This window comes from Rosa rugosa, chromosome 5 (genome assembly GCF_958449725.1).
Source record: "Rosa rugosa chromosome 5, drRosRugo1.1, whole genome shotgun sequence".
In the NCBI taxonomy this organism is placed as follows: Eukaryota; Viridiplantae; Streptophyta; class Magnoliopsida; order Rosales; family Rosaceae; genus Rosa; species Rosa rugosa.
The window spans coordinates 5,624,569-5,650,327 of record NC_084824.1 but is presented as its reverse complement, the minus strand read 5'-3'; the positions used below and the strand labels follow the sequence as shown (position 1 = coordinate 5,650,327).

Genomic DNA, 25,759 nt, shown 5'->3' with positions numbered 1-25,759 from the left:
CTTTACATTTCTTTCCTGGCTCACAATTCACAAAATGATTTGCATTCCATCAAAATGTAATAACTAAACTATGAATTATCCATTGAATATCTGCAAACGTATTGCTGTTCAAGTACTGTATTGAAACCATAAGTTTACATCAAATCAATAATAGATGGTTACACTTGGCATCTATATGTTCTCGACCCAGTACAACACGCTCAATGCAAATATTTTGGAGCCGTATAGTGGGGCTTTATGTCCTCGAATAATCTTCAAGCTCACTCTGCATACAGTGAAATAAGCATCAGATTGTAGCAGGTGATTAAGTAGAGGGTAGGCAAAATTGAATATTACTAGACCATACTGGATAACATAGAAAAAAGAACAAATGATAATAGATGTCATCAGAGGAAAGAGTTGGTAACAATATGAACAACAATTAGCCGACTACAACATGAACATGGTTTCATATAGAAACCATTCTTTTTTCAAATATATGAACCTATGATTCCAGAAGAGTGAAAAGTTAACAATTAATCTAGTGTTGTGTTCAAGCTTTAACTAAGCTATAACCCTACAACCTCCCCATCTTTATTCACTCTTTTTCTGGTTTGGTTGCAATAGCAAAGTTCTTTAGAGCAAATGCACCCCAAGAGTCAATAGGCAAAGGCAAAAGGCAAGGTCTTGCCTCCTATTTGTGCAAAGGCAAAAGACAAAAGGCAATTGCACCCCAAGAGTCAAAAGGCAAAAGGCTAAACCATGCATATGCCGTTCTTTTGGGTGAGATATAGCCGTTGGAGAAGCATGTGATGTTTGAATATTTAATCCCACCATGTTTAACTACAGCCATTACCCTACATGTGAGGCCCATGTGCCATTTTGGTCGACCAAGTCAAAGTCCAAGCCTTGCCATTGGGCTTGGTCGGGAAGGCAGCTGATCGTCCAATAATTTTGCGGTGCATTGCAGCTTTGTCATTTTTTGCCATTTTGGCTGGTCTTGGACGTCCAAGATCAGTGCGGTGCATTTGCTCTTATAAGCTTGTCAAAAACAAAGCCAAAAAAGAGTGAAGAGCTAAAAAAGAAATTCCAAGGTCATAATTATGTATACCAGAAATCCAAAAGCTTAAAGGATAGGAGACATTTTAAAAGGACACAGTTTTGTAGCAACAAAGAGCACACAATAACATTCTACTATATGATTACTTGATAAAATTCATCTGCATCATCGTAGGGTACGATAGGAAGTGAAGAAACTTTAACCCTTTCAATATTAAAGGAGTACTTGTTAGAATTTGGTAATTGGGAGATCAAAAGGTATCTGGGTAAATCAATACAAATTGAACTACACTACTCAAAAACCTTCTATGGGACTACTATGTCGCAGAATATTGAATATTCAAACAAAGTAAACCAAAAACTAAAATCTCCGTTTAGCTGGTAATAACAAAACTGTTGTGAAATCAGGGTATGAAATAAAATTGAACCCAAATAATAATCAGACAATTTCATAACAATAGGAATAGATAGAAGAATCCCAAAACGTTAAAAGACATAGTGGCATTGAAACCAGCTCCCACCAAGCATATAGATCATTACATTCCTAGATATATCCATGGGTAACCACACAACACAATGCCCAAGGACAGAAAATTGCCAAAAATTGAGAATTTAGTGACTTCACATTGGCTCCTATTGCTGGAACCTCTAACACCCCATGTTCTTAAACTCTGCTCGCACACTTAGATAAAACTTAGATGTTGAAAACATGATAAACGAAATATATAAATTTTTGGCAGCATACCTCTTCAAATATGACTCATAAACTTTGGATGCAGCGGCTTCAAACTGTGTTTCCTGCATTGCAAAAACATTGAACTCAACTTGCACAGTTGACTCTATTCTATGGATTCAGAAAAATCCTCGACGTGCAGATTTAATGCATCAACGCTGAATACAAGTTTTATAAATTGCTGGGTCGTTTATCAATTGCTTTGCTAGATTATGTTTACCTTTATGTATCACACTAGAAAATGTGAATGCCTGATTAAAAATAGCCACTGGAAAAACAATGCTTGTACTACCTTGGTTGTTATTTTACTCTATATCTGCAAAATCACCACATATGGGTCAAACGAAGAAATTCGCATAAAACAGAGAAATTTGTTAAGGCATGGAGAAAACATACACATAACCGGTCTTACTCCGTTACCATCGAGACAATGAACTTCGGAGCACATTCATGTGGATCCGGATCGGCGAGTGTGATGTGATGAACTTTGGCAACGGCGATGGATAGTGGCACGACCATATGGGTTTTGTAGATCGGCTCACCCTCGAGCCATTGGTGTAGGCGGTGTCGCAACCATATCTAAGGTGATAGCGGATTCGGCATCCGTACATCATTTCAGATAGAAGAAGAAATGGAGACGATGAGGGAGGGAAAGGCCAAGGAATTATTTGAGTTTTGAAAGCTCTTTTCTACAGACTCACTCACCCACGTCAAATTCAGTCCTTTTAACTGACGTCGGGGTCAAAATGGTAAATACCAGCAACAGAAAGTGTGCCACACACGCAACTTATCGATTATTATGTCAAAATTGTACCAAAAACTAAAGTATTATATTGAAATATCAGACCAAAAAAAAGTAATATATTGAAATAGAGTATATGGGCACTGAAGTTCAGTGACATCTCCAGAGCAATACACCGTTTACTCTCGACCGTGTCATACTATTATCTAAGAGCACCAACCCAAATCGGTGTGCCCAAGTCGGTGCCCTCTGGCCTGTTTTCTAGTAGTGACATTTCAGATACAATAGTAGGCTCCATCCATTAAAATTTGATATTTGTATGGGAAAACTGTTAGCCAAGCCCAAGTAAAGGTTGCTGGCTGTAGATTCTGTAGCAATATGCTAATATAGAAAGATCATTGATTAAGTATGCATGCTGTGTTGCTTTAGCTTTTGTTTTTACCATTTTCTGATACCAGTCATATTTCAATCTGATGGTACCCGATAAGTTTAATTAATCTTTGTTCATGTTTGTCAACATTTGTTTGCTACTTTTTTGGATCTGTTCCGATCCTTTTGTTCAAGCCAGATTAAGACTCTGAATTCCTCGTTTAATGCAGTGCACAATATGGAATATATATTGTTATGCTTGTGCCATCTGAAGATTGCATTTCCCCTGGCATGCATAGTGGATCGAGTTGAAGAGAATTCCAAATTGAACTCATATATCTAATTGTCGGCCATAGTGCATGGTTACGGTGAGTTCAGTTTTTTAAACACAAGTGGTCCTCTTTCATCGAGTAAAATATTACTACTACGCCGATCGAACTGTATAGACTCAATATATTGTTGGTCCTAGCTTTATTACTGGTTCTGGATTGTTTTTTGAAGTTGAACATTAATTAATTAGTTCATCTGGATCAACAACAATGAACATTCGATCAGTCATATAGCTTAGATCAAAATTTTATCACCGTTTTTCTGTCGTTTAATTCATATCAGTTGAAGTTGGTCTGCTTAATAATTTGTGAGTATATTATTAGACTAAGAACTTCTTTTGCACCTAATTGATAGTGAAACTAGATTGTCAACATTTTTCAGAAAATGAAAATATCGGATAATGATTCTGTTTCAATTTTCATACTACTCACAGTACTGTTTTTTTTTTTTTTTTCAGGGATATTTTTAAACGCATCTTTGTGTCAAGATTCTTTGCGCCAAGTGCTTCAATTTGTCAATATTTTCCTATCAGTTTATTTTCGTGGCAGGTCCGCCCGCCGTAGATCGTACGACGACTTCGCTTCAAGTTAGAGGCAGGGGCGGGTACGGTGGATTTGGGCTGGGCCTTTGGGCCTGAACCAGATTGGCCCTAATTCCTTTTGTCTGGCCCAGTTTAGGTGGTAAGGGAAGTGGTTTGGGCTTTAGGCCTCAGGGCATTTTTCTAGCCAGTTTTATTTTCTTTTTTAGGTTTTTTTGGGTATTACCATAGACTTTAGGGCTGGATTCGGTACTAAACCGATCCATTTTTTCCCAAACCGTTGCCGAACCGACCTCCGTCGGTATCAGAATTTTCAAACCGCCACCGATCCGACATAGTCGGTATACCGACTGTCGGCAAGCCGAATTTTCGGTTGGTATCGTTCGGTTTTGCTGCCGGAAATCAGAGGAAGCCCAATTGGTCGTGGGTGTCTGACTGACGGAGGTTGTTGCGGTAGAAGCACATCACATCAAAGCAGCCATCGAAGATTCAGATCTCATCTGGAGTTTCCCTTGGAGATGACTAGATGAGGACGAAGTGATGATACTGATAATGGAGAAAAGTAGGAGATGAAGGAAATAGAGGAAGATGAAAGAACTGGAAGAAAGCAAAAGCAATGGGACAAGAAACTGATGGAGATTCTGGAAAAAAAAAACTGAAGGAGATGAAAGATGAGGATGAATAGGGAGAAGAAAGTGATGGAGATGATCTCTGATTTTTGGGATTGATGGACCCGATGAGGTCTTTTTGTTTTTCTCTTCTTTTAATTGTATTAGGTTAAGAAGGAATAAATATAATAATTGTACCACATATAATAAAAGCAACTTGTGCTCTAGTGGTTGAGAGCTGAGTTGCGCACAAGTTGCGGTGTGTGGGGATGGGGGTTCGACTCCTGCCTCCAACCAAATTCTTGCTATTTTGTGTTTTAATTTGATAGTAGGAACTAAGAGATAATAAATATAAAATTTGTGCATATAGTAGTAAGAGAACGAGCTGCTCTAGTGGTTGGGAGCAAACGTGGAGTGTTAGAGGTCCAAGGTTCGAACCTTGCCTCTTATCAAAGTGTAGCCATTTTGGTATGCATATAACACTTTGGTATACATATTCGGTATGAGGTATTGTATACGGTCGGTACGGTATACCGACGGTATGCAATATCTCATACCGTAGCCGAGCCGAAGGGAGCCATACGGTACGGCTCAGCCGAGCCGAAAGTCGGCAGGCCGAATTTTCGGCCCAAATCGGTTCTGACCGGTTCGAAAATCGGCTGGTTCGGTTGCTTCGGCCCATTTTGCCAGCCCTAATAGACTTTTTGAGGATATATGTGTGGCAAGCTCAGTATGGTGGCTGGTATTGAGATACACTGATTGCAGTCTTAGGCAGATGTACTAGTTTTATTAATTGAGTCATGTATCATCAAATAGATTGAGGCATTTAGTTCTTTAGTTTAGTAGTCACGTTGAATAAGTGTGCCAGTAGTTCTACAATGAATCTTACTAGATAGAGTTTACAGCTCTGATTAGGCAGAAGAAGCATGCACTTGGTGATGCTTTGGGAGCCTTATGATAATTGTATTATTCTGGTGGTGGCGCAATGAAGTCGTAATGAATTATATTCATCCACCCCAAGAAAAAATAAGAGCATTGAGAAAAAAAAATATTATGTTTTCTTTCTAGCATCAATTTTTTTTATTTTCCCTTATAAATTTTTTATTTTTGTTGTTGTCACAAGAAATAATAACTAAATTACACGCCAACTGAATCAACTACCTCCAATCTTCCCATCCACCGAAAATTCTAGTATGGACCAAGGTCCACATGCACCATGAGTTAATTCCCGGTACTGTTCATGAACAGTACCTGAAATGAACTCACGGTGCATGTGGACCTTGATCCACCCAAGACTCTTCCCCCATCCACATCCTCTTTAGTTTGTGGCGGTTATGCTGTTAGCTAGGTAGGTTTGGTCATTGTCCTTCATTATTCATATGGTAATTTTTGTTTTTTTTTTTCTTGAGAAAATGAATTACAAAGAAGAATCTTTGTACGTTACAACCAAATTGAAGGCCGATCAAGGTTTTAGGCAGAGGAAGCCCTTGAGGGGATTATACCGAACCAGAACCTAGTGTCCACGAACTCGTGACCTAAGTTAGCTAAGGCATCATCCACACCACTGGCTAGCTTCTCTAAATACATGCCAGAAGGAAACAAAATCAAAGTTTGCAATGAAGGACAATGACCAAACCCTACCTAACAGTATAACTGCTACAAACTAAAGAGGACATGGATGGGGAGATTGGAGGTGGTCGAATTAGTTGGCGTGTAATCTCCTCCCGTACATAACGGCGGGTAAAACGGCGCTTTCTTCTGTCACACTCACTTGGACCTTCCTATCCTATATTCCCATGTACAGTCTCAGTCCTCATAGTCCTCAACGATTCATGCGTCATGGTCCAACCGCCCCACTCTCGAATTAAAACGTCGGATAATATCTCGTCTTATTTGTTACCTAATCTTTGTTTTCGCTCACAAGAGCTCAGAGATTGGTTTTGTTTAGAAAGAAGGCCGGAGCCGGAGCTGGAGCCGGCGTCGCCGGATGTTTCGATTTCAGTTTCAGTGTTTACTAATTGGTGCCTGGTTGGTGGTTTATTGCCCCCTACCTCTGAATTTGATAATGAATGGAGAAAAGGCAACATTACTCGATCTCTAGCTTTAAGACCACGTTTATTAAACAATATTGGAGAGCTAGGGTCGATCTTTATGGCAGTCGGCAAGGTAAAAAGGAAGCGTAATATGTGGTGGAAGATGACAAAAAAGGGTACTTAAACTAATTAAGGTAAAAAGGCAGTGTCGGCAGCTGGTTAATTACTTTAACGAGTTCTGCATTAAGCAACATGCAACTCCACGCAACGTAGCCAACATCCACCTGCATTATTGAGCGTTTATTGTTCCTTCTTAGGTAGCTAAGCTAGTCAAACAACTTAATTATTTGCTAGCTGAGGATGAACCTCTACAACACGAGGTGATCGAGATCGAGAATATTAAAGATGGATGACGTCGTTTAATATTCTAAATCATGATGATGAAAAAAAAATGATATAATACACAATCTGAATCAGATATCAGATCCTCAGGACTCAATAGTGAAATTAATTAGTTAAATACTGCAATTAGTTGGGTAATTAATTTAGAGTGCATGATATCGACCACTTAATATCACGGAATTCTTCAAATCTTCAACTCTATATAAGAGACATTAAGAGACATTAAGAATCTGATAATCATCAACTCTGAGGATCGATCTCCTACTAAATTACTAGCTAGCTTCCGATGGGTTATGCTTCATGAAGCTCTTTAATTTCTGCCCAGGACAACTCGATCATTTGGCCAAAATAATGATATGAAGTGCAATGAGGATCGAGGAGACAGCTGATCGAACAAGAATACAAGATGATATGGAAGCATAATAATTGAAGTGGGCAAGTGCACTAGTACTGCAATACAATGATCGAAAATATATAAGATAGTGAATGAGCACTAGATCCCAAGTACTAGTACTATGTAGCAGATAGCTTTGTAACCAATCATAACAACGTATAATGTTAGTAGTGGTGCATCAATCTATAGCCACAAGGATATTAACAACTCGACCTTGATCCCAACTTAGAAGCAATACGCAGCCCTACCATATGTCCATATATCCAGTAGTGCAGCATATATCCCATTACTGTAGTTCATGATCGATCTAATCATTCCTATATCTACTATAGCTATATTTAAAATTTTTGTTCTAGCTTTAAGTATATATATGAATATCCACTGGCATGAAAAAGACGTATATATATCCTTTATCATATATGACTTAGGGTTTTGAAACCAAGATTACCGTCTATATTGTAATGCAGATGCAATTAGTACCCCAGTTTCGACTTTCCAGAAGGACGCTTTATGCGTGCAGGCTGTGCAATGCTGTGATTATATTAGTCACACGCAATATATATATATATATATATATATATATATATATATATATATATATATATATATATATATATTTGTCAATCACTAATTTCATTAAATTGTTTTGAATAATGGTCTAATTATATGGTGTTTAATTAATTACCATTTTATCCATCGAACGGATTACGCATTCCAGGAGGTACAATGTCCCCAAGAAGCCCTTCATCTGTAGGAACTGGTACTACTGGGAGTGGCTCATGATTTGGATTAATAATGCACTGGGATCCCCCAGCTGCTTGATCATGATGGTAATGAGTACCGCCAGCCCGGACTGATCGGTGCGACTGCGACCCTCCTACTGTCAAATTATGAGTTGGACTAATTTGTGATCTGGGTTGAATTGAAGTTGGATAATGCATGAACTGCGAGACTGGAGGAAGCTGCATTAACTGGCTTCCTGCGGCAAAGCCAGATTGATCATGACTAATAATATTGACTCCCCCGCCGCCGCGGGGAAATGCAACCGTATGATGACAGTGTTGCCCTTCATACGTCGTAATTACCGTCGTTGGATCTTCAGAGGAACGTTCAACCCTTTTCTTCACAGTGCATTTGCTATTTGTGCACCGATAGTAGCTCCTGCGTGACAAAGGCAAAAACATCCTAGGAATATAAGCAGAAGTACTAATTCTCAATGATGACACTATAAACGAATTCAAAATTTACCTTGGATATGGGCTATTCTTAACAGCCTTCTGTCCATATTTCCGCCAGCGGTAGCCATCCTCGAGATGATCAACTTCGCTCTTTGTCATAAACGCAAATCTTGGCTGCCGGATTCGCTTCTGCCCCTTCTTTTTATTCACCTTCGTAGTGCTACTCCTACAAAATATTTTACCTACAACTGTCACAATAAAAAACAAAACTTGAAAATCCAAAGGAAAGAGAAAAGGAAAACTGAAAGGATGCATTTCCATTACGTATTATGTTCGTGAGTTTGTAATAGTTGTAATCTAAAATAAATCTTCTCTGGTTACCTCCTTTCATAATATCATCCGTCATAATTTTTTCTCTTGCATACACCGATAGTAAAGAAAAGAGGTTGAAAAACTAAGCATACAGGTGCAACCTTACAATGCTCATAACAGTTATAAGTAGCTAATAAAAACGAAGAACCGACGACCTCTTAAATATTTAACTTCTAATTAAATCCCAAATTAGAACTTTTAAGGTACTTAAGATAACTTAAATTAATTAGGCACACACATTTTAAATCCTTACTTGATTTAATGTGTAACCAAACTAAGTGGAACCCTAAGTGGGCATATTTATTCAAGTTTATAAAACAGAGTTAATGCATTCCGATTTCCGAGCTAAAAGCTTAGCTGAGATCATCAAAATGTAGATGTCAGAAGTGGAAATATAGTATGGTACATGTAATTATAAGCCTTGATTATTAGGAGGCAATCCAAAATATTTGGACCACAGAACAAAGAAGAATCCCATCGAAGAATTATGATCACGCAAAACACTTTCTTGACAAGCATTATGTCATGCACTACGTCACATGCATGCGTCTGATCGAACACAAGAACCCTCAAGAAAATAAAAGAAAACTAGACCAAGAAAGAGCATGTAAAATTATTGTTCCCCCATAGAAAGAAAAAATAAAATTAGAGGACAAGGGCATGCCCTTATTTACGTTTTTACGAGAAAAAGAGGACGGAAAAATGATTCCCAGAAAGCGTGAAAAGATATAGCACGCCATTGCCGCCGCAATAACGGCACTAGTGTTCGACAACCCAACCCAAAAAAAGAATCATAATCCAGAAAAAGCCCCCCCCCCCTCATTTTGCTCAATTTGCATTACCCTACCCCTGTTCTCCTTCCCCACTCTGCCTCAACTTGCATGAGGCTTTTTACTATGACCTAGAACAGTTTTCTACTTTTTCTACAACCGTACGGACGATCAAATCTCTCCGATTTGCACTCGCTCACTTTTCTTCGCCTTTTGCCGATTTAACTAATGATAAAAATCTGTCACTTTTTACCACACGCAAAAGCAGGTTAATTACTAATCAAGCCATTATATGAACACAGGGATTGTATATATCTATATGCATATGCATGATGATGATCACTCACGGTGTCTCGGGAGGTGGTGTGCCGCCGGAGCCGGAGCCAGTAGACCTCTCCGGCGGGTCCTCGGTAGAGCTTGACGAAACAGATCCGACCACGTGGGCCGGGTCGGAGTTAGTATTACTGCTTCTTTCAGGAAACTGTTCCGCGAGAGTAGTGGTAGTGCTGCTTCCCGCCAAATCGGACCTGTCGTCGGCGCCGATCTGGTCGTCGGGGCTGAAATTCCACCCGAATTCGCTTAGTACGGTGGTGTCACGATCGTTGGTGAAGAAGTAAGGACTGTCCCAGCTCGGCTCGGTGGGGAACTCGGTGAGTCCCGGATCGCGTGTGTCCTTGTCGCCGTCCATGGAGGCGGAGGTGGATCGGACGACGTCGTAGAGTGGATTGGACTTGGGAGGGAGAAGCGAGCATGAATTAGAAGAAAGAAGGCGTCGGCGAGAGAGATGGTAATTAGTAATTAGGGTTTTGGTGACATGGAAAGGACGCGTAGTAGTTTTTGAAGGAGGGAATGGAAAGCTTTAGTCGCGTCAAAGCACAGTTGCAGGGAGAGAGTGGGAGAGAGAGAGCAGAGAGAGAGGAGTGGAAAAAGAATCAAAAGAGAGAAGAAGAAGAAGAAAAAGATAAGCTAGAAAAATTGGTGTCAACCTCGGTGTAATAGTACGGGAGGCTGATATTGAAGCAAAAGAGGCAAATGGGGTTAGCGAGAGAGAGAGCGGGGGCAAGTGGGCCACACGCGCATGAACTCATTTGTTTTTTCATATTTAAAAAACAAAAGAACTAAAGGAGAAAAACAAATGAAAAAAAAATATATATATATATTTCTGCTCTTTTTCATTAGCAACCATATTTTGTATGGGTTGGATCAATGCATGCATTATGTATAGTATACTTTTTGGTATGTGGTATTGATGTTCAATATATTTTGAGAAGGTATCTTGTAAATGTATATATTATTTAGTGTAAGAGATGTATTATTAACTGAGTGTATCATTTCACTTAAAGATCATCGTATTTGTAATTTTTCAATTCAAAATAATCATAATCCCACTAAAAAATAAACATAATAATAAACAGAGTTATGTTAATTGGTAGAGATTATGAATTAACTTTTTCATTTTCTGTTGATAAAAAAAACACGAGTGAAATTCACATTTTCAATTTTACAATCCACACTTCATATATATTTTTTTTTAACATCATAAGTGTTGTCTTTTTATAAAGATGAAAATTGAGAATGTGAATTTCATTCTCCTTAAAAGAATTGAACTCCAAACTATCACCAGTGCGTGTGCGTGATGTCATTAGAATGAAGCATTACAGCATAATTTGCCATATACTTGATAATTGATTCATCATAGTACTCGTGTAATGTGTGATTCATTTTGGTTTGTTCACAAACTGTTACAATGTTGATGATGTTGATTGACAAGATGCATAATAGTACTCAGAGTACTAATTAACTATGTGTATTATTGAAAATTTGCAATAATATCATCTAGCCAGTTAATATACAAAAGAAAATCATATCGCTTCTAGCTCTAGCTACTCCCATGAGCATGACTAAGTTGTTTGGACATGGATGATTGATCAATAACTTCATCACTTGTAACATCAGCTATTGTGCGTGAAACAAATAATTGAAACTCAATTAACATTTTCATTATAATAAAATAACAGAATACTAATTATATAACATTTCGAATTTATCATTTTCTTTCTGGAAATGATGCTTTGGGAGGCCAAAATAGTGACCAAACCAAATATTGTACTTTTCTTGTTTCCTTGCCTAAAGGATTGTAACTAATGGGGATGAAGGTGTAATTTGGAGGTAGCTGGCCCAGCCTAATTTAAGTCTATACCAAAATATCTCATCCAAATTAAAAAATCATGGTCCATATCAAAAACCCTTTTACGTGGAACTGTTATGTCCTCCCATGCCAAATGAACACTAATCATATCTCTTACTTCACTAATTAAACATGTGTACTGTCAGAAAATTATGAGAAAGAGAGTCCTTTAACCACTAAGGTGACGTTCGGTAACGTTTTCAAGTCATCTTTTTCATTTTATAAAATGAAAATGGCTTGAAAATACGTTCGTTGGTCTGTTTTCAAAAATACAGAAAATAAAAATTGAAAATGATTTTTTATTTTACTCGTAAAACAGGAAAACGACAAATAGACGTTTTCACCTTTTCATTCTCATATTTTAGAAAAAACTGAGATATATGTATACATTTTCACTGTTTTTTGCATTTTGATACGGTAGTACCGGACTCGTTTTTGTTATTCTCGCTTTTGAAAATTGTTTTCGGAATAAACTACCGGACACATTTTCGGATCTCAAAAATCCAATCTTGTTTTCTCGTTTTCATTTTCAAAATCGGTTTTTGAAAAATCATTTTTAAAAACGTTACCGGACAGGCCATTAATATTGGATCTAAGACCTCAATGGAGTTTCGATTTTCATAACAATACATATTTTGCATGCAATCAAGCAACTTTCAATCTCTATATCAACACATTATTTTGTCGTAAATTTTGAGATTGAAAGTTACCTGATTACATTTATTACATTTAAAAAAAAAAAACATATGTATGTATAATAATTGCATGTCTTAGCTGAGTAAAGAACATTTCTATTTAACATGTGATAAATTTGTTATCTAGTTTTTTTATTTTCATGAAATCTTAGAAAAACTCTTAATGAGCAGCATTGTAAGGCAATTTGTTTTCATAATTGAAAGATACAACAGAGTTTGATATCCAAATCTCTTTGTTAATTATAATAATCCAAATCTCTTTGTTAATTATAATCAACTTGAGCCTCAAGCAAGCACGTCATTCTCAGTTTAACTGTACTGCTTAATTACTTAATTAATCATAATTAAAAATAATTGACCAAGAATGATCCCCTGCGTCGCAACTACGCTGCGTTGCTGCAATCTAGAAGAAGTTTGAGCACGTGAATGATGACAAGCAGGAACCTGGGACCCACCGCGTCATCTCAGAAGATTGTGTAGAGAGATAAACAATTAGGTACGGTGGGCCTGGGGGATCGATGGTTACTAATCAATATCATACGCTTTGGTATCTTCTGGATCGTCCACTTGTGGGAGCGTGGGACCTACCTATGTGCCCTTCGGAATTGATGGTTTTGGTCCCAAACCCTAAAAAGTCGGGACTCGATCTAACTATATATATATATATATATATATATATATATATATACAGATTCTATCCAGTGCGGAATTTAGAGTTTAGGGTCACTTTTCGGTCGCATATCCACATCTTGATCGTTCAGTTTTTAAGTACTAATGTATAGATCATCTCTGCAAATTTTCAGCTAAATTGATGATCTTTAAGGTATCTAACTTTCTTAAATCAATTGACGAACTGAATCTGTCTAACCTGAACCGTACTAGCTTTAAGGCAGTTATCAATGCCTTAATGATCATCAATTTGGCTGAAAATTTGCAGAGATGAACTAGACATTAGTACCTAAATTAAAATTGAACGGTTGAGATGTAGATATGCGACGGAAAAGTGACTCTAAACTCTAAATCTGCACTTTAATTTTAAAACGGAGCTCCGTTCTGAATAAGATATATATATATATATATATATATATAAATTTCTCTGTTTTTTCTTTTTTGGTCTGAATATTATCTTGAACATAGACCTAAAATTAAGAGCAAAATGACGTGGGTTGATCCCAATTCAATTATATATTTTCTTCTACGGGGATTCATTCTGCTAGAGTTAACACATAGGTACACTACTCAAGGATTAGTTTATATAGGATAGTCAGTAGTTATGTTAATTTTGTATAGGTCTTTTTTTTTTTTTTTTTTTTGAGACTAAGAAACCTTTATTGATAACCAAAATTACAGAACATGGGAATGACCGGTGGTGGACAAGAACTCCTCACTCTCCTCCCTAAAACCTAAACCAGTTACAGGTCCGTCATCCAGAATGACCTCCTTCAGCCGAAAGGGTTCAACCCCTAACCACCTATATCGCCCACCCCCTCGGGCTACAGAGAATCCCGAGAATCTCGATACCACCTCATAGACAACCGCCATAAAAACCAACGCCCTCTTCCACACCGTGTCCCAATGATACCAGACCACGTGCAACGATCATTTGTCAGCACATTGACCATAAGATAAAATCGAAACAAAACCAACTCGTCCCCAGGAATGACACCAAATCCATGGCACCTCAATTTGACCTAACCCTAGCTCAAAAGAGTAGGGACATACTAATGACCAGAAAAGACTAACCAAAAGCCTAACCAAAAATAAAACTCTAAACAAGACCAGATCAAAGCAATCACAATCAACTTCCCTCTCTCCAATTTCCCCGCCGGCAGACCACCTCCACAAATCTTGCCCTTCGAGCTCACCTCCCCAGAGATACCCAATCAATACCGCAAGCCACATTGATACACCTGCCTGTCGTCGGCCGGATCCAGATCTGGAAACAAATCCAGTACAATCCAAACCACCGAGAAACAAGAAGGGAATCACCGTGTCCTTCCACCCCGGAATGAAATCGCTCCACCCATCTGTGTCCATCCGCTTGGGAGCCCGAACCCACCTCTGCAAATATCGCCGAGCGACCAACCTCCGAACAGAGACCAGCGCCATACGATCAATGGCATGCTGCCGCCACGATCTGGCCTCTGGCCCCTTGCTCCAAGCCTGCGCCGCCGCCGAATTCCCCCTCCACGCCTGCGCCTCTGCCTGAGAGTAGAGAAGAAGCATGTAAAGCCCAGACCAACAAAGAGAAGACAAAGCCCCCATCTCCCGTTTAGCAACACCTGTCATACGTCGCTGAGGCGGGAAGCCACGATCGACGAGAAGGCGCCGCCAGACGAGCGTCAAACTCTCATTCGCTCTTTCCAAACCCTAGCTTTCTCTCATGTTTTCTCGGTGCTCTTCAAATTCAAACCCTTAATTGTATAGGTCATGTTAATTTCCTGAAACTGAAAAATAGAAGTTAAAATTATAAATTAAATACAACTCACATTCTGTATAAAAAAACCTTCTCCAAGACCAAAATCTATCAAAAACTGTAGCACACGAATTTTAGTCAAAATCGGATATTCTTATTTCTCACCAAAAGTCTTTCACCCTTTGAAAGAAATGTGGATTTCATTAACTCATGCCATGATGGCCATTACATATCCTTCTGCTGCCTTCGACTAGACAGATCAATAAGTTGTTGTAGGAGAACTACTGTGATACATAGAAACAGACCATCTATATTCGAACTAACCGCTCACTTATTAAAAGCGAGCCTATAAACTATGGAAAATAGCAAGACATAGTAAATAGGCCCCTACCACACCTATCTATATTTTTTCCTCGCCCTTCTAGCTAGGGCTAGGAGGTACTGTCGGGCACAATTGCATCCCGGTCCATAGAGAGATTGGGCCTAACAACAAAGTGAAGCGAGCCTCACAGTTGTTCAAACTTTTGAAGACCCGAATGGACTCGAATGCTTCATTAACGAGCCCAAACCCATTACTTTCTTCCTTCATCTTCCTTTTTTGGCCCACAGCAGCATTGAGCCCATTTCCAAAAGCCATAAACATAGGCCCAATAGTTTGACCTAGCCCAATTAGGTCCAAACCCAATATCCCACAGGCAGCAGCATGCCTGCCATAATTTCCTACCTCGTCGTTGTAAGGGAGTGTCCCGCCAGTCGCACGACCCCTTGGACCACAGCCAAAGACCCTCCTAGCATGACCATACCAGCCACCTGTGGCCACCACCAAGCAACCATCATGTGAACCATCAAGAACTGGGCTCAGAACACCCAGATCGAGCATGGTATCTCCATCAGCTCCGGTCGAATCTCGCCGTACATCGTTCCTGCCAACAACTTCAGCCTTATTCCGCCACCCGTCCGCGTCTTTCACCCTTAAATTGTAGTGAAGTTAAAAAAAAATTCGAATTGACAGAATTCAAAACTCTCGACACAATTTTTTACGCTCTTTTAAAGTCTGGATACAATAAAATTCATTAAAAAAAATCTTTCAAAATTTTGGTGGTTTGTCAATTGGAAAACGTACATTATAAAATTATGCTTTACAAATGGTGACCTTATGGTACATAAGTATTTCAAAAAAAAAAAAAAATTGTGTTGGCAAGGGTTAACACGTTCGGCATGCCACGGGTGCTCACATAGCACCTCCCAACGTACCACATCATTCAAAGCCACAAAACTATATTCAAATTGTGATGTTTCTTAATCTCATCACTGTTAAAGCATAATTTCTAAAAACTCAAATGTGTTCCAATTAACAACATACTGAAAATTTGAAAACATATTATTTAAAAATTTTCAAATCATAAAACAGTTTGATGCCAGCGTATCGTGCCCTTCATATATCTTTGAATTCACCGATTCTACTATATATATGTGTGTGTGTAATTATTAACAATTTTAAAAAAAAATATATGTAATTATTAACTAATGTTTTCCTCTGAAAACAACGAACATGAAAGACAGCAACTGTTATAAATCAATCTTTCATATACTTAGATGCACGAAAAGAAAATTGCAAGCTAGCTAACTAGTTAAGCCGTAGTTTCGACCCCTCAGTCCCCGTTTTGCTAAAAAAGGACAAACGAAAATGCAAGTTGGAGCATTTGAAATTTCTAAACCGATCACTTTCGAAAATGTCATTTCAGAATAATTCAGATAGCTGCTATCCATCTTAAATAATAAAGCTGAGTTTCCACAGCAGAAATAATTACAGGAGCCTTGTGAGACTGAGACTCGACTTTCTTTTAAGCCTGTTCCTTGTAATTTAAACTGTCGTCCAATAGTTAGCACCAACTGAGATTTGACATCAAGTGAATCTAAATATTCTCAAAATTAATCTGCAGATTTGCGATACCTTATGCGTAATTCTGCTGCTTTTGGCCCTTGCTTTTGAGAATAGGTTATCATAGTATATAATGGAACACCTAAATGCATAATATATATACATGCATTAGTTCATCAACTTTAATTCAAGTGCAATGAAACCTGATCGAATAGAGTGTGGATTATGTACAAAAGAAAAAGAAAAGAATTAATTGATCAAAAAATGGTTAAGCCCCCAACACCGACACCGACACCGACTCCAACTAATGTTGCAATAACATGGAATAATCAAGGTAAAAAAGTGACTTTCATGAACAAAAAAGGTGTTATTTTCAAGAATTAACCAGAAACAGTGAACCGTTTGATGTTGGCCAGGATCACATATAAATTGCCATGTCCATAAATTATCACTACAGTCATATATTGACAAGACCCGCCCCGGATTTCACCCCAAAATCCGAAGTGGCCCTGCGGGGCCCACCTTATAAGAAATTCTACCAAAAATTTGGCAGAACTTCCCCTAAAATGGACTACCCAAAACCTGTAGAAAACATATTTACATTTCTAAATCCCCCATCCTTATTCTCCTGGAGCCACCCTGCTCCCCAAATCAACATCAACCAAAAATCACATAACACAAATCACAACTTAAATAACATTAATTTCCTTAAGTAATTAGAGAAATTCTAACAGCAAGGGTAATCAAGGAAAACTTAAATCAAATAAAAACGGGGAAGCCAAGCTGTTGACTATGCCTCAACCCCAATGTACGCCAGACCTCAACTAATTTTGCCTGCAAACTGGGCATTTGAAACCGAAGGGCCCAGGGGAAAGTAATTGAAAAAAAACACGTTAGAGTGAGTGGACAAAAATAATAATAATAAACGACTAAATAAATAATTTAAATAAAGCAAGTTGTATTACTTCCCCACGAGTTTAAATTCGTAAAATTTCGATGCATGCAACGTTTATAAAACGTATGTCTTTAAAACTCGGAGTCTCGTGAAAACATATCAGTCCCCGCTGGCTAAGAGAATTGGACTAGCCCCGCTAGTCAAGTAACAAATAAAAGGATATGGGGAAGAGATTTCACCATACTGGTAAAGGAGCCCCTCAGGCTCTACCTACCCTCGACTGCCACTCACACATAGATTGTGTGAGGAGGAGAACTAATAACCTCAACTACCACTCACGTGAGGAGGAGAATAAATCACCTCGACTGCCACTCACAAACACAAAGTAAGTGAGGAGGAGACCTAATCGAATGACCCGAGTATAGTGAGGAAAAACAATCGAAAACCAATAAATCAGTAAGGCTCCCCCAACCTTGCAACAAAACACGAGTATGAATCCCATCCATACTCGGAAAATCTCAAGAAAATATATACTCCAATGACGTGGCCCCGCATGCCAAAATATTCTAGAATTCATAAACCATTAGGCGAGAAATAATCGATAAAATAATTCAATCGAAAATCCCATTTTCGAAAAATATTCCAAAAAATCTCAATATCGACGAATAAAATATATTAATAAATTCCAGAAATCACCTCGGAAAGTAATTCGTCGAAAATCACTTAAATCATGATTTCAAATAAAAGCCATATATCGGAGATACTTATCAAAGGCTCAAAATCCATTCCCGAATCATAATTGAAAATAAATTATAATTAATCTCCGAAAATTTAATCATATTCCGAAAACAAATCATAAAATCCAAATCTGAGCATAATAGATTCGTATATGAAATTCATATGGAAAAACAATGCCAAAATTATAATCCAAGGCAAAATATTATGCTCGATAATAAAATGATAAATAAATTATTATTTCGGGAAAAATAAATGCATGCATCATTCTTTAAAAATAAAAGTCCACTCACAGTACTATTCAGGTGATCACGCATACGAGTTCCTTCGTCGAGCAATCGCTCGGTACGTCACCCTGTACACATGCAATTATATTCCGTGAATAACTATTCAACAAATTAATATGATTCCTAAGATCAATTCCTTATAATTACATCTCCACTTCTTCTCGGATTCAACCCAAATTATACCACTAATACCAATTTGTTAATTTAAAGGTTCCAAGGCAGAACCGAGAGATATCCGACGGTCGGATTCTCGTAATTCGATAATCGAAACCCTAAACTTCAAAAATTCATAATTAATTCCAAGCTTCTCCAAAATTCACCAAATTTCATATACAAGCTCTACATCAATTATAGGATTAAATAGGCTAAAAACCGAAACCAAAAGCCTGCCTTACGCGCCTCCACGCGCCACCCACAGTAACGGTATGTAAGGCCCACGCGCCACCAGCCACCACCTCCGATGGCCACCAAATTTCAGCCACAACATCTACTCAACAAACTTAACATTTTTCTCAACTACAACAAGTTCCAATTTTACCTTGAAGAGCTCCAATTCGGCCGGTGAAAAATTTCCAGAAAATTCAAAGCCCTAAGATCGGGTTTTGATCGATTCTCCTTCTACACTGCAAATCGTGGCTCAAGGCTAGGGGGAAAATGATCATTGGCAAAAACCGCACCTTCGACGCCGGTTTGGTGGCCGGAGACGGTCGAAACCGCCGAAAATCGACGAAACTTCCGAATTGCTACAGTAAATAAATGGAAACCTACCACAGTAACTTTCCATATATATAGAAAGTTACCGTGAACAGTACTATAAACAGTAACTTTAATCTTTCGCTTATAACTTTCGCATACGAACTCCGATTTTTACGTACCACATATGCACGCGCTCGGTTTAACGTCCGCTACAACTTTCATGAAAAAAAATTTCTCAAATTCTGATCCGAACAAAAAGTCGACTTTTAGGGTCACTAAAAGTATCGAAACAAAGTAAAAAGTGAAAATAGTTATCGTTTACCGTCCAAATGACTAGTAAACGGGTAAATTAAGATACAGGACGTTACATATATGGTGGAGGTGAACGCCATGATTCGTGCTTAAACAAACCATATATTGTGTCCCCTTATAGAAACCCTAGCTAATTGAAAGTGACATTGAAAACCATCTTTACCAAAAGCCAGATATTTCTATAAAAATCTTGTTGACTGATCATCTAGACCAATTATATGCAATTATGCATACATGTCTAGAATGACATATACCAAGCATATCATACTTGTGATATATATGCATGAACCAAATCCAAACCAGCTTTCATGCACAAATAATTGTTGGAGTTCCAGCACTTGTTTTACTTTAGCTTTAGATCAATCCCAGAATCTCTTCTTGATTAAGTGGGGTTGCTAGTTGTATGGGCTATGTAGTTATGAAATTCAAATGGACCACCTGCAAATTCCACTAGATTGTTTTGAAAAACTTTCACTTCACGTAGTCACATAAATCGCCTCACTACCCAGTTTAATTAATTTATATTTACATGCATTTTACACTAATTTAGAGTTCGAAGGTTAACCTTCCATGTGAAATCTTGAATTCTAAAGTTGCTCGAATTTTATTTTCGAGGTTGGAAGTGGTAAGTAGAGGTCGACATGAGTTTGCAGCATTTTTCAGTGAATTTTTCGAATTCTCAAGCTATTTTAAAGAAATTTTTTAAAGTTTAATTGAACATTTTTGATGTGGCACTAAGGAGGTTTGGGTTTCTGTAGTGTTGACATGAGGCACCAAGGCCATCAATCCTTGGTTGACACGTGCTATAAATAGATTTGACTAGTAGCTTTCTTTCCATACATTTTTTCGAGAGAGTCTCTCTAGTTTCTCTTTTTAAAACTTTGGCGGATCATGTTGGTGAGCCGTGGCCTGTTGGTTAGCTAGCCTAGCTAACACTGTGGAGGTCACGGGTTCAAATATCACTGACATCAGGGATGGGGTGGGGTGGGGAGTTACATTGTCGTCCAGAGTCAAAAAAAAAAAAAAAAAAAACTTTGGCGGATCATAACATTTGATATGTAATTAATTCCAACTTACGATCCGCAAAAAACTTCGTATTCATCTTGATGCCCTCTTCCTATTCATGAAGGTTTGAGTTAGATGAAATTGTTATTTCTAGAAGGCTCGTATTAGGGGGCATGGATTACGATCGGTATTCTGGGAGGCAATTTGTATTGTCGAGGTGAGTGAGTTATGTAATATGTTTCAAATATTCTTATTTACTACAAAAATTATGGAAAAACATGATTTTAGCTATTTATGAAAGGGGGAGGACTATTCAGACCTCTAATTTTTTTTTTTTGAGACCTCTTTTAATTTTTGAATTTTTCAAAATCCAACTTTACCCTTCCAACAAAAAAAACTCAGGACAACACTTTTGTATATGCAACAGAGGCAAGGGCTGGGTTCGGATCGGTCCGGTCCGAAAAAGTTGGAAACCGAGACCGAAATCGATATTGCGGTTCGGTCTTTTAAGCATGCTAGGACCGATGAGAAACCGATCCGAACACAATCGGTCCGGTCTTTCGGTTTTCCGGGCCAAAAAACCTATTTTTCCAGTTTTCAGAGTTTAGGTAACCTGCTTCCAATTTTCAGAATTCCACATGACAAACACCTTCATTTTCAGCCTCAGTACAATAGAAATGACTAATTCAGATCAATTAAACAGATAAAAGCTACTAGAGCTGCACAAAACAAGTGAAACCTGGAAAACTATGCAAAGTTGTGGAGCTCCCTCGACCCTGTGGATGTACTCTTCCTCTCTCTCTTTCTGGGTTTTGGTGGTCGGGACGATGTCATCGTAGACGAAGTTCCAGCAGAAGTTGGTTGGTCTGTTGCAGCACCAGCACTTACAGGGATGACAGCATTCTCGGCAATTTCGGTGTTGGGATCAGAATTGGAATTCGAGTTTGCATTTTCCGAATCGGAATTTGAATTGGATTCGGATTGGGATTCAGATTGGGTTTGTGGTGTGTTTCCAGTGGATGAATCCATGGGTGATTGATCGAGACACAGTGATGAGTGATCGACACTCGAGAGTGAAGAACAGAAGAAATGGGAATAAGGTTTTCTCAGACTGAAGAGGACGGCTGAAATGAAATCGAAATGGGGAATTGGGGATTTTAGGTCGAATACGTGATATCCTGCAAGTGAGTTTAGGCTGTGCTTCGTAGGCTTGTCTGGGAACCAACTAAAACTCGACACGTAGACATGTACAAATTATCGGTCCGGATCGGTTATGCGAATATGGAAATCGAGGCCGACCCGAATGACTCGTTAATCGGTTCGGTTTAGCCCGAACCGAGGAATTTGTGTCTCAAAACCGACCCGAATGGTCGGTTTCGGTCCGGATCAAGTCGGGTTTTCGGTCTCTCGGGTGAAAACGCCCAGCCCTAACTGAGGCCACAGATGAGGTGATGACCTAGTCTGGCTTCTTTTTGCTCATCAATGGAGAGAGAAGTAGGTGGTATTGCTGACTAGTTGTATTAATACAATGAAAAACCCTTACTATAAATCATGTATTGTTGTAAATGATAATGACTATTCATGCAATAGGTATTGCTTGATGTATGCGATTGACATACTTGTAATGTGCGATTGACATACTTGTAATGTGCGAGTGATTAGTATAGCTATTATGTATTGCCTTTTGTATACATGATGTAACCCTATATTAACCTCATGGTGAGATGAATACAATATATACAATTTTTCCAATTCTCTACAACACGTTATCAGCACGAGCTTTAACCTTAGCCTAAGAAAAAAGAAAAAACCTTCGCTCGGCCTTTTCCCCCTGCAGCCCGAGCTGTTTTCTGCAGAACCTTGCTGCTGCCTGCCTCCCACAGCAGCCCTACGCTCTGCCCCAGCTTTCTGCCGCAAACCGCAAGTCCCTCCCACACCCGCCTGCTGCCCGCGCTGCTTCCTGCTTTCCTGCCGCACCCTCCAGCGACGCACACCCTACTGCAGAACCGCGCGTGCCCCTGCGTCCCACTGCTTGCTGCTGCCGAGCCCACTGCCTGCTACTACCAAACTCGCTGCCTGCTGCTGCCGAACCAGTAGCACCTCCCTGCCGTACCTTCCTGCTGCACAACTGCCCGAGCCCGTTGCCTGCTGCTGCCACTAGTCGCTGCTGCTGCTCACCGTTCGGTCACTGCTCTTGCTGCTGCAGTTTATTAAAACACGCCTGCTCCAACACGCGCGTGTCTTCAAGCCAAGAACAATCACGTAAGTTTTTATAATTAAGGTTGCTGCTTTATTGTATTTTAAATTCCTTTTATTTCTGCAGAATATTGGAATATATGTTGCCAAATGGTTTTGAGTATTTAACAAAGCGGAATTGTGGGGATTCACGCTTAACGAACTAAGAGTGTTCGCATGAACTGAGAGTGTTCATAATTAAACGAACTAAGAGCGTTCGTATGAACTAAGAGTGTTCATAATGCTTGGACTAAGAGCGTCCGTAAGCATCAAATTGTGACCATATTAAAACATTATTGTTTGGTCTAATCCAAAAGAGATTCTTGGAAATTGATTTCTTGGTAGCATAGCTCGGAAAATCTTATTCTTTTAGTTTTCGTGGAAGTTTAGCTCCGAAACTAATATATATTCTCTTCTTATTTTCAGGATGTCGAATGAACCTAGACTCGATTTTCCCATGCTTGACTCAACAGGCTCGGATTACCACAGTTGGGTAACCGATGTTGAGAACCACCTCACTTCAAAGGGAATATTACCCATAATCCAGGCACCTAACTCGGATCGTGTGTTAGTGCGAACACCTACAAAGCATGCTTAAAAAGTTATCTTGATGCGACGCCATATGGACAAGGCACTCAGATTGGAGTATATGTCGATCAAGGATGCAAGAGAGCTATGGGTAGCGCTAGAAGAGCGCTTTGACAATGTCCAAGATTCCCTCCTCCCAGACTTGAAGGTTCAATGGAACAATCTTCACTTTGCTGATTTCAAGTCTGTTGCTGAATATAATTCAGAAGCTCTTCGCCTACAGTCCATGTTGAGGTTTTGTGGACAACCTGTCACAGAGCAAGAGCTAATTGAGAAAACTCTCTCCACCTTCCCCGTTTCAGCCATTGTCGTATCAAAGCAGTACCTTACTGAAGTCAATGTTGGACGAATCACGAGGTTTCATCAGCTTATGAATCTCATATCTGTAGTTGAGAAACATGATAACATACTCGTGAGGAATTATAATTAGGCCCATTGGAACTAAGAGCGTTCATGAGGCGAATTATAATGCACCCAAAAGAGGGCGTAAGGAGCGGAACCCTAAGAATAAAGGATATGAGGGACGTATGGGTCCATATAACCGCCCTAACCAGGAAGGAAACCGCAAGTTTGGTGCGGATACACGTGGTGGCAATGCCACACGTGGGAGAGGTGGTCGTGGTATCCCTGGTCGTGGTGGTAGCGCCAACCCTCCTAGGGAACGCCCACAACGTGCACCTCAATTAAAGGGAGGCAACCACAATGACATGTGTCATCGATGTGGATCAAGTGAGCATTAGTTCAGGCAATGCAAGGCAAGTGAGCAACTAGCTGCAAGATACAGGGCATACATGGACCTGAGGGAGCAAGAAGTGTACCTTGCAGAAGAAGAAGAAGAAGATGGTGGAGATGTCAATCTCACCATAGAGGACTTCAAAGCTGAAGATGAAGTGCACAAGGATGCTGCAGACTTTGATTAGAATAGTCCTTTTATTTTCCAAGAATTTTTGTAATGGCAATATGCCTTGGTCAATAAGTGACAAATGTATTAACTCTTTCTCATATGGCGCACCCAATGAAATATGATGTCTAGGAAAGTCATTGAGATTAATGGTACTTAAGAGAGCCTCGCTCCACCAACATCTCTCTCTACTTTCCTGGTCATATTTGATTGGAGTTACCAAACGGATAGAGTGACTACAATGTGTCTTAATTTGATTTTATTTTGGATTAGATTTTTTGGGACTTTTGATGTAATCATTGACTATCTTTATTAATAAAGTATCGTATTATTATTCAATGTCATGGACATATTTTAATTCCGAACATTATTATTTTTCAGTATGTTTCCTGGAGAGTTGGACTGCCTTGTTGATAGTGGCACCACACATACTATATTGCGACATACTCAACTATTTCTATGGATGACGCCTAGTCGATCTTCTATGACTACGATGGCTGGACCATCACAATTGATTCATGGTCGAGGACCAGCTCAATTTATGTTGCCAAATGGCACAAGTATCAATGTCACCGAAGCTCTATATGCTCCTAGAGTTGGAAGGACCCTATTGAGTTTTAAAGATATAAGAGCCAATGGTTTTCATGTGGAAACACATTGTGAGAATGGACAAGAGTTCATTTGCATCTCCTCTAATGACTACGGACATAAACGAGTATTAGAGAAACTTATGTGTCGCTCTAGTGGGTTGTATGCAACCACTATTTGAGTCGTTGAATCTAACCATGTCATGAGAGATGACTTATGGGATTCTGACACATATAGGCTTTGGCACGATCGTCTGGGACACCCAGGTCGTGATATGATGATCCGTATACTAAAGACTTCACACGGACATCCATTTTTCAAAACGAAAAGAAGTCAGAACCAAAATTCGGTCCAAGATAGGGCTGGCGCCACCTACCCCCTGCTGCCCAAAGGTGGTATTGACGCCTCCTTGGTCCCTTTTCTACTTCTAAAGTCAATTGTGACTTCGTGGCTCAACCGGATAATTCCCTGGTTGCTTATAAAGCCCATATTTCGTTTTGCAAAGCCTGCTCTTTAGCAAAATTTGGATCGAGACCATCCTATGCAAAGACACTAAGGAAAATATTCCATTCTTACAAAGAATCCTCCATAGCAAAATTAGGATCGAGACCATCCTATGCAAATGACCTATTCAACCAACTTGCGGACCATTTAGATATTTTATGGTGTTGGTTGATGCATCGACACGCTGGTCGCATGTCATGCTATTGTCCACAAGAAATGCTGCATTTGCTAAACTCCTAGCACAAATCATTAAATTAAGGGCTCACCACCCTGATCATCCCATTAAGTCAATTCGTCTTGACAATGCTGGAGAGTTTACATAAAA

At 39.1% G+C, this 25,759-nt stretch overlaps 1 protein-coding gene and 1 long non-coding RNA gene across 3 annotated transcripts; both read right to left on the bottom strand.

Annotated features, from left to right (window-relative positions):
• Nucleotides 1-55: 55 nt before the first annotated feature.
• Nucleotides 56-2,573, bottom strand: LOC133710246 (uncharacterized). Of its 2 annotated transcripts, XR_009846571.1 has the most exons (4): nt 2,168-2,571; nt 1,992-2,087; nt 1,784-1,836; nt 56-265 (listed from the first exon to the last, which is right to left on the bottom strand). It is a non-coding gene; the product is annotated as an uncharacterized LOC133710246 (long non-coding RNA). The 2 variants fall into 2 exon arrangements; XR_009846572.1 differs by having other exon boundaries at nt 1,992-2,573.
• A 4,313-nt stretch (nt 2,574-6,886) lies between these two features.
• On the bottom strand, nt 6,887-10,488 carry LOC133711988 (probable WRKY transcription factor 57). Its single transcript, XM_062138065.1, has 4 exons — nt 9,855-10,488; nt 8,436-8,591; nt 7,873-8,348; nt 6,887-7,243 (listed from the first exon to the last, which is right to left on the bottom strand). Exons 1-3 carry the CDS (start codon nt 10,193-10,195, stop codon nt 7,877-7,879), a joined length of 969 nt encoding a protein of 322 aa, XP_061994049.1. The 5' UTR covers nt 10,196-10,488; the 3' UTR covers nt 6,887-7,243; nt 7,873-7,876.
• Between the last annotated feature and the right edge of the window lie 15,271 nt (nt 10,489-25,759).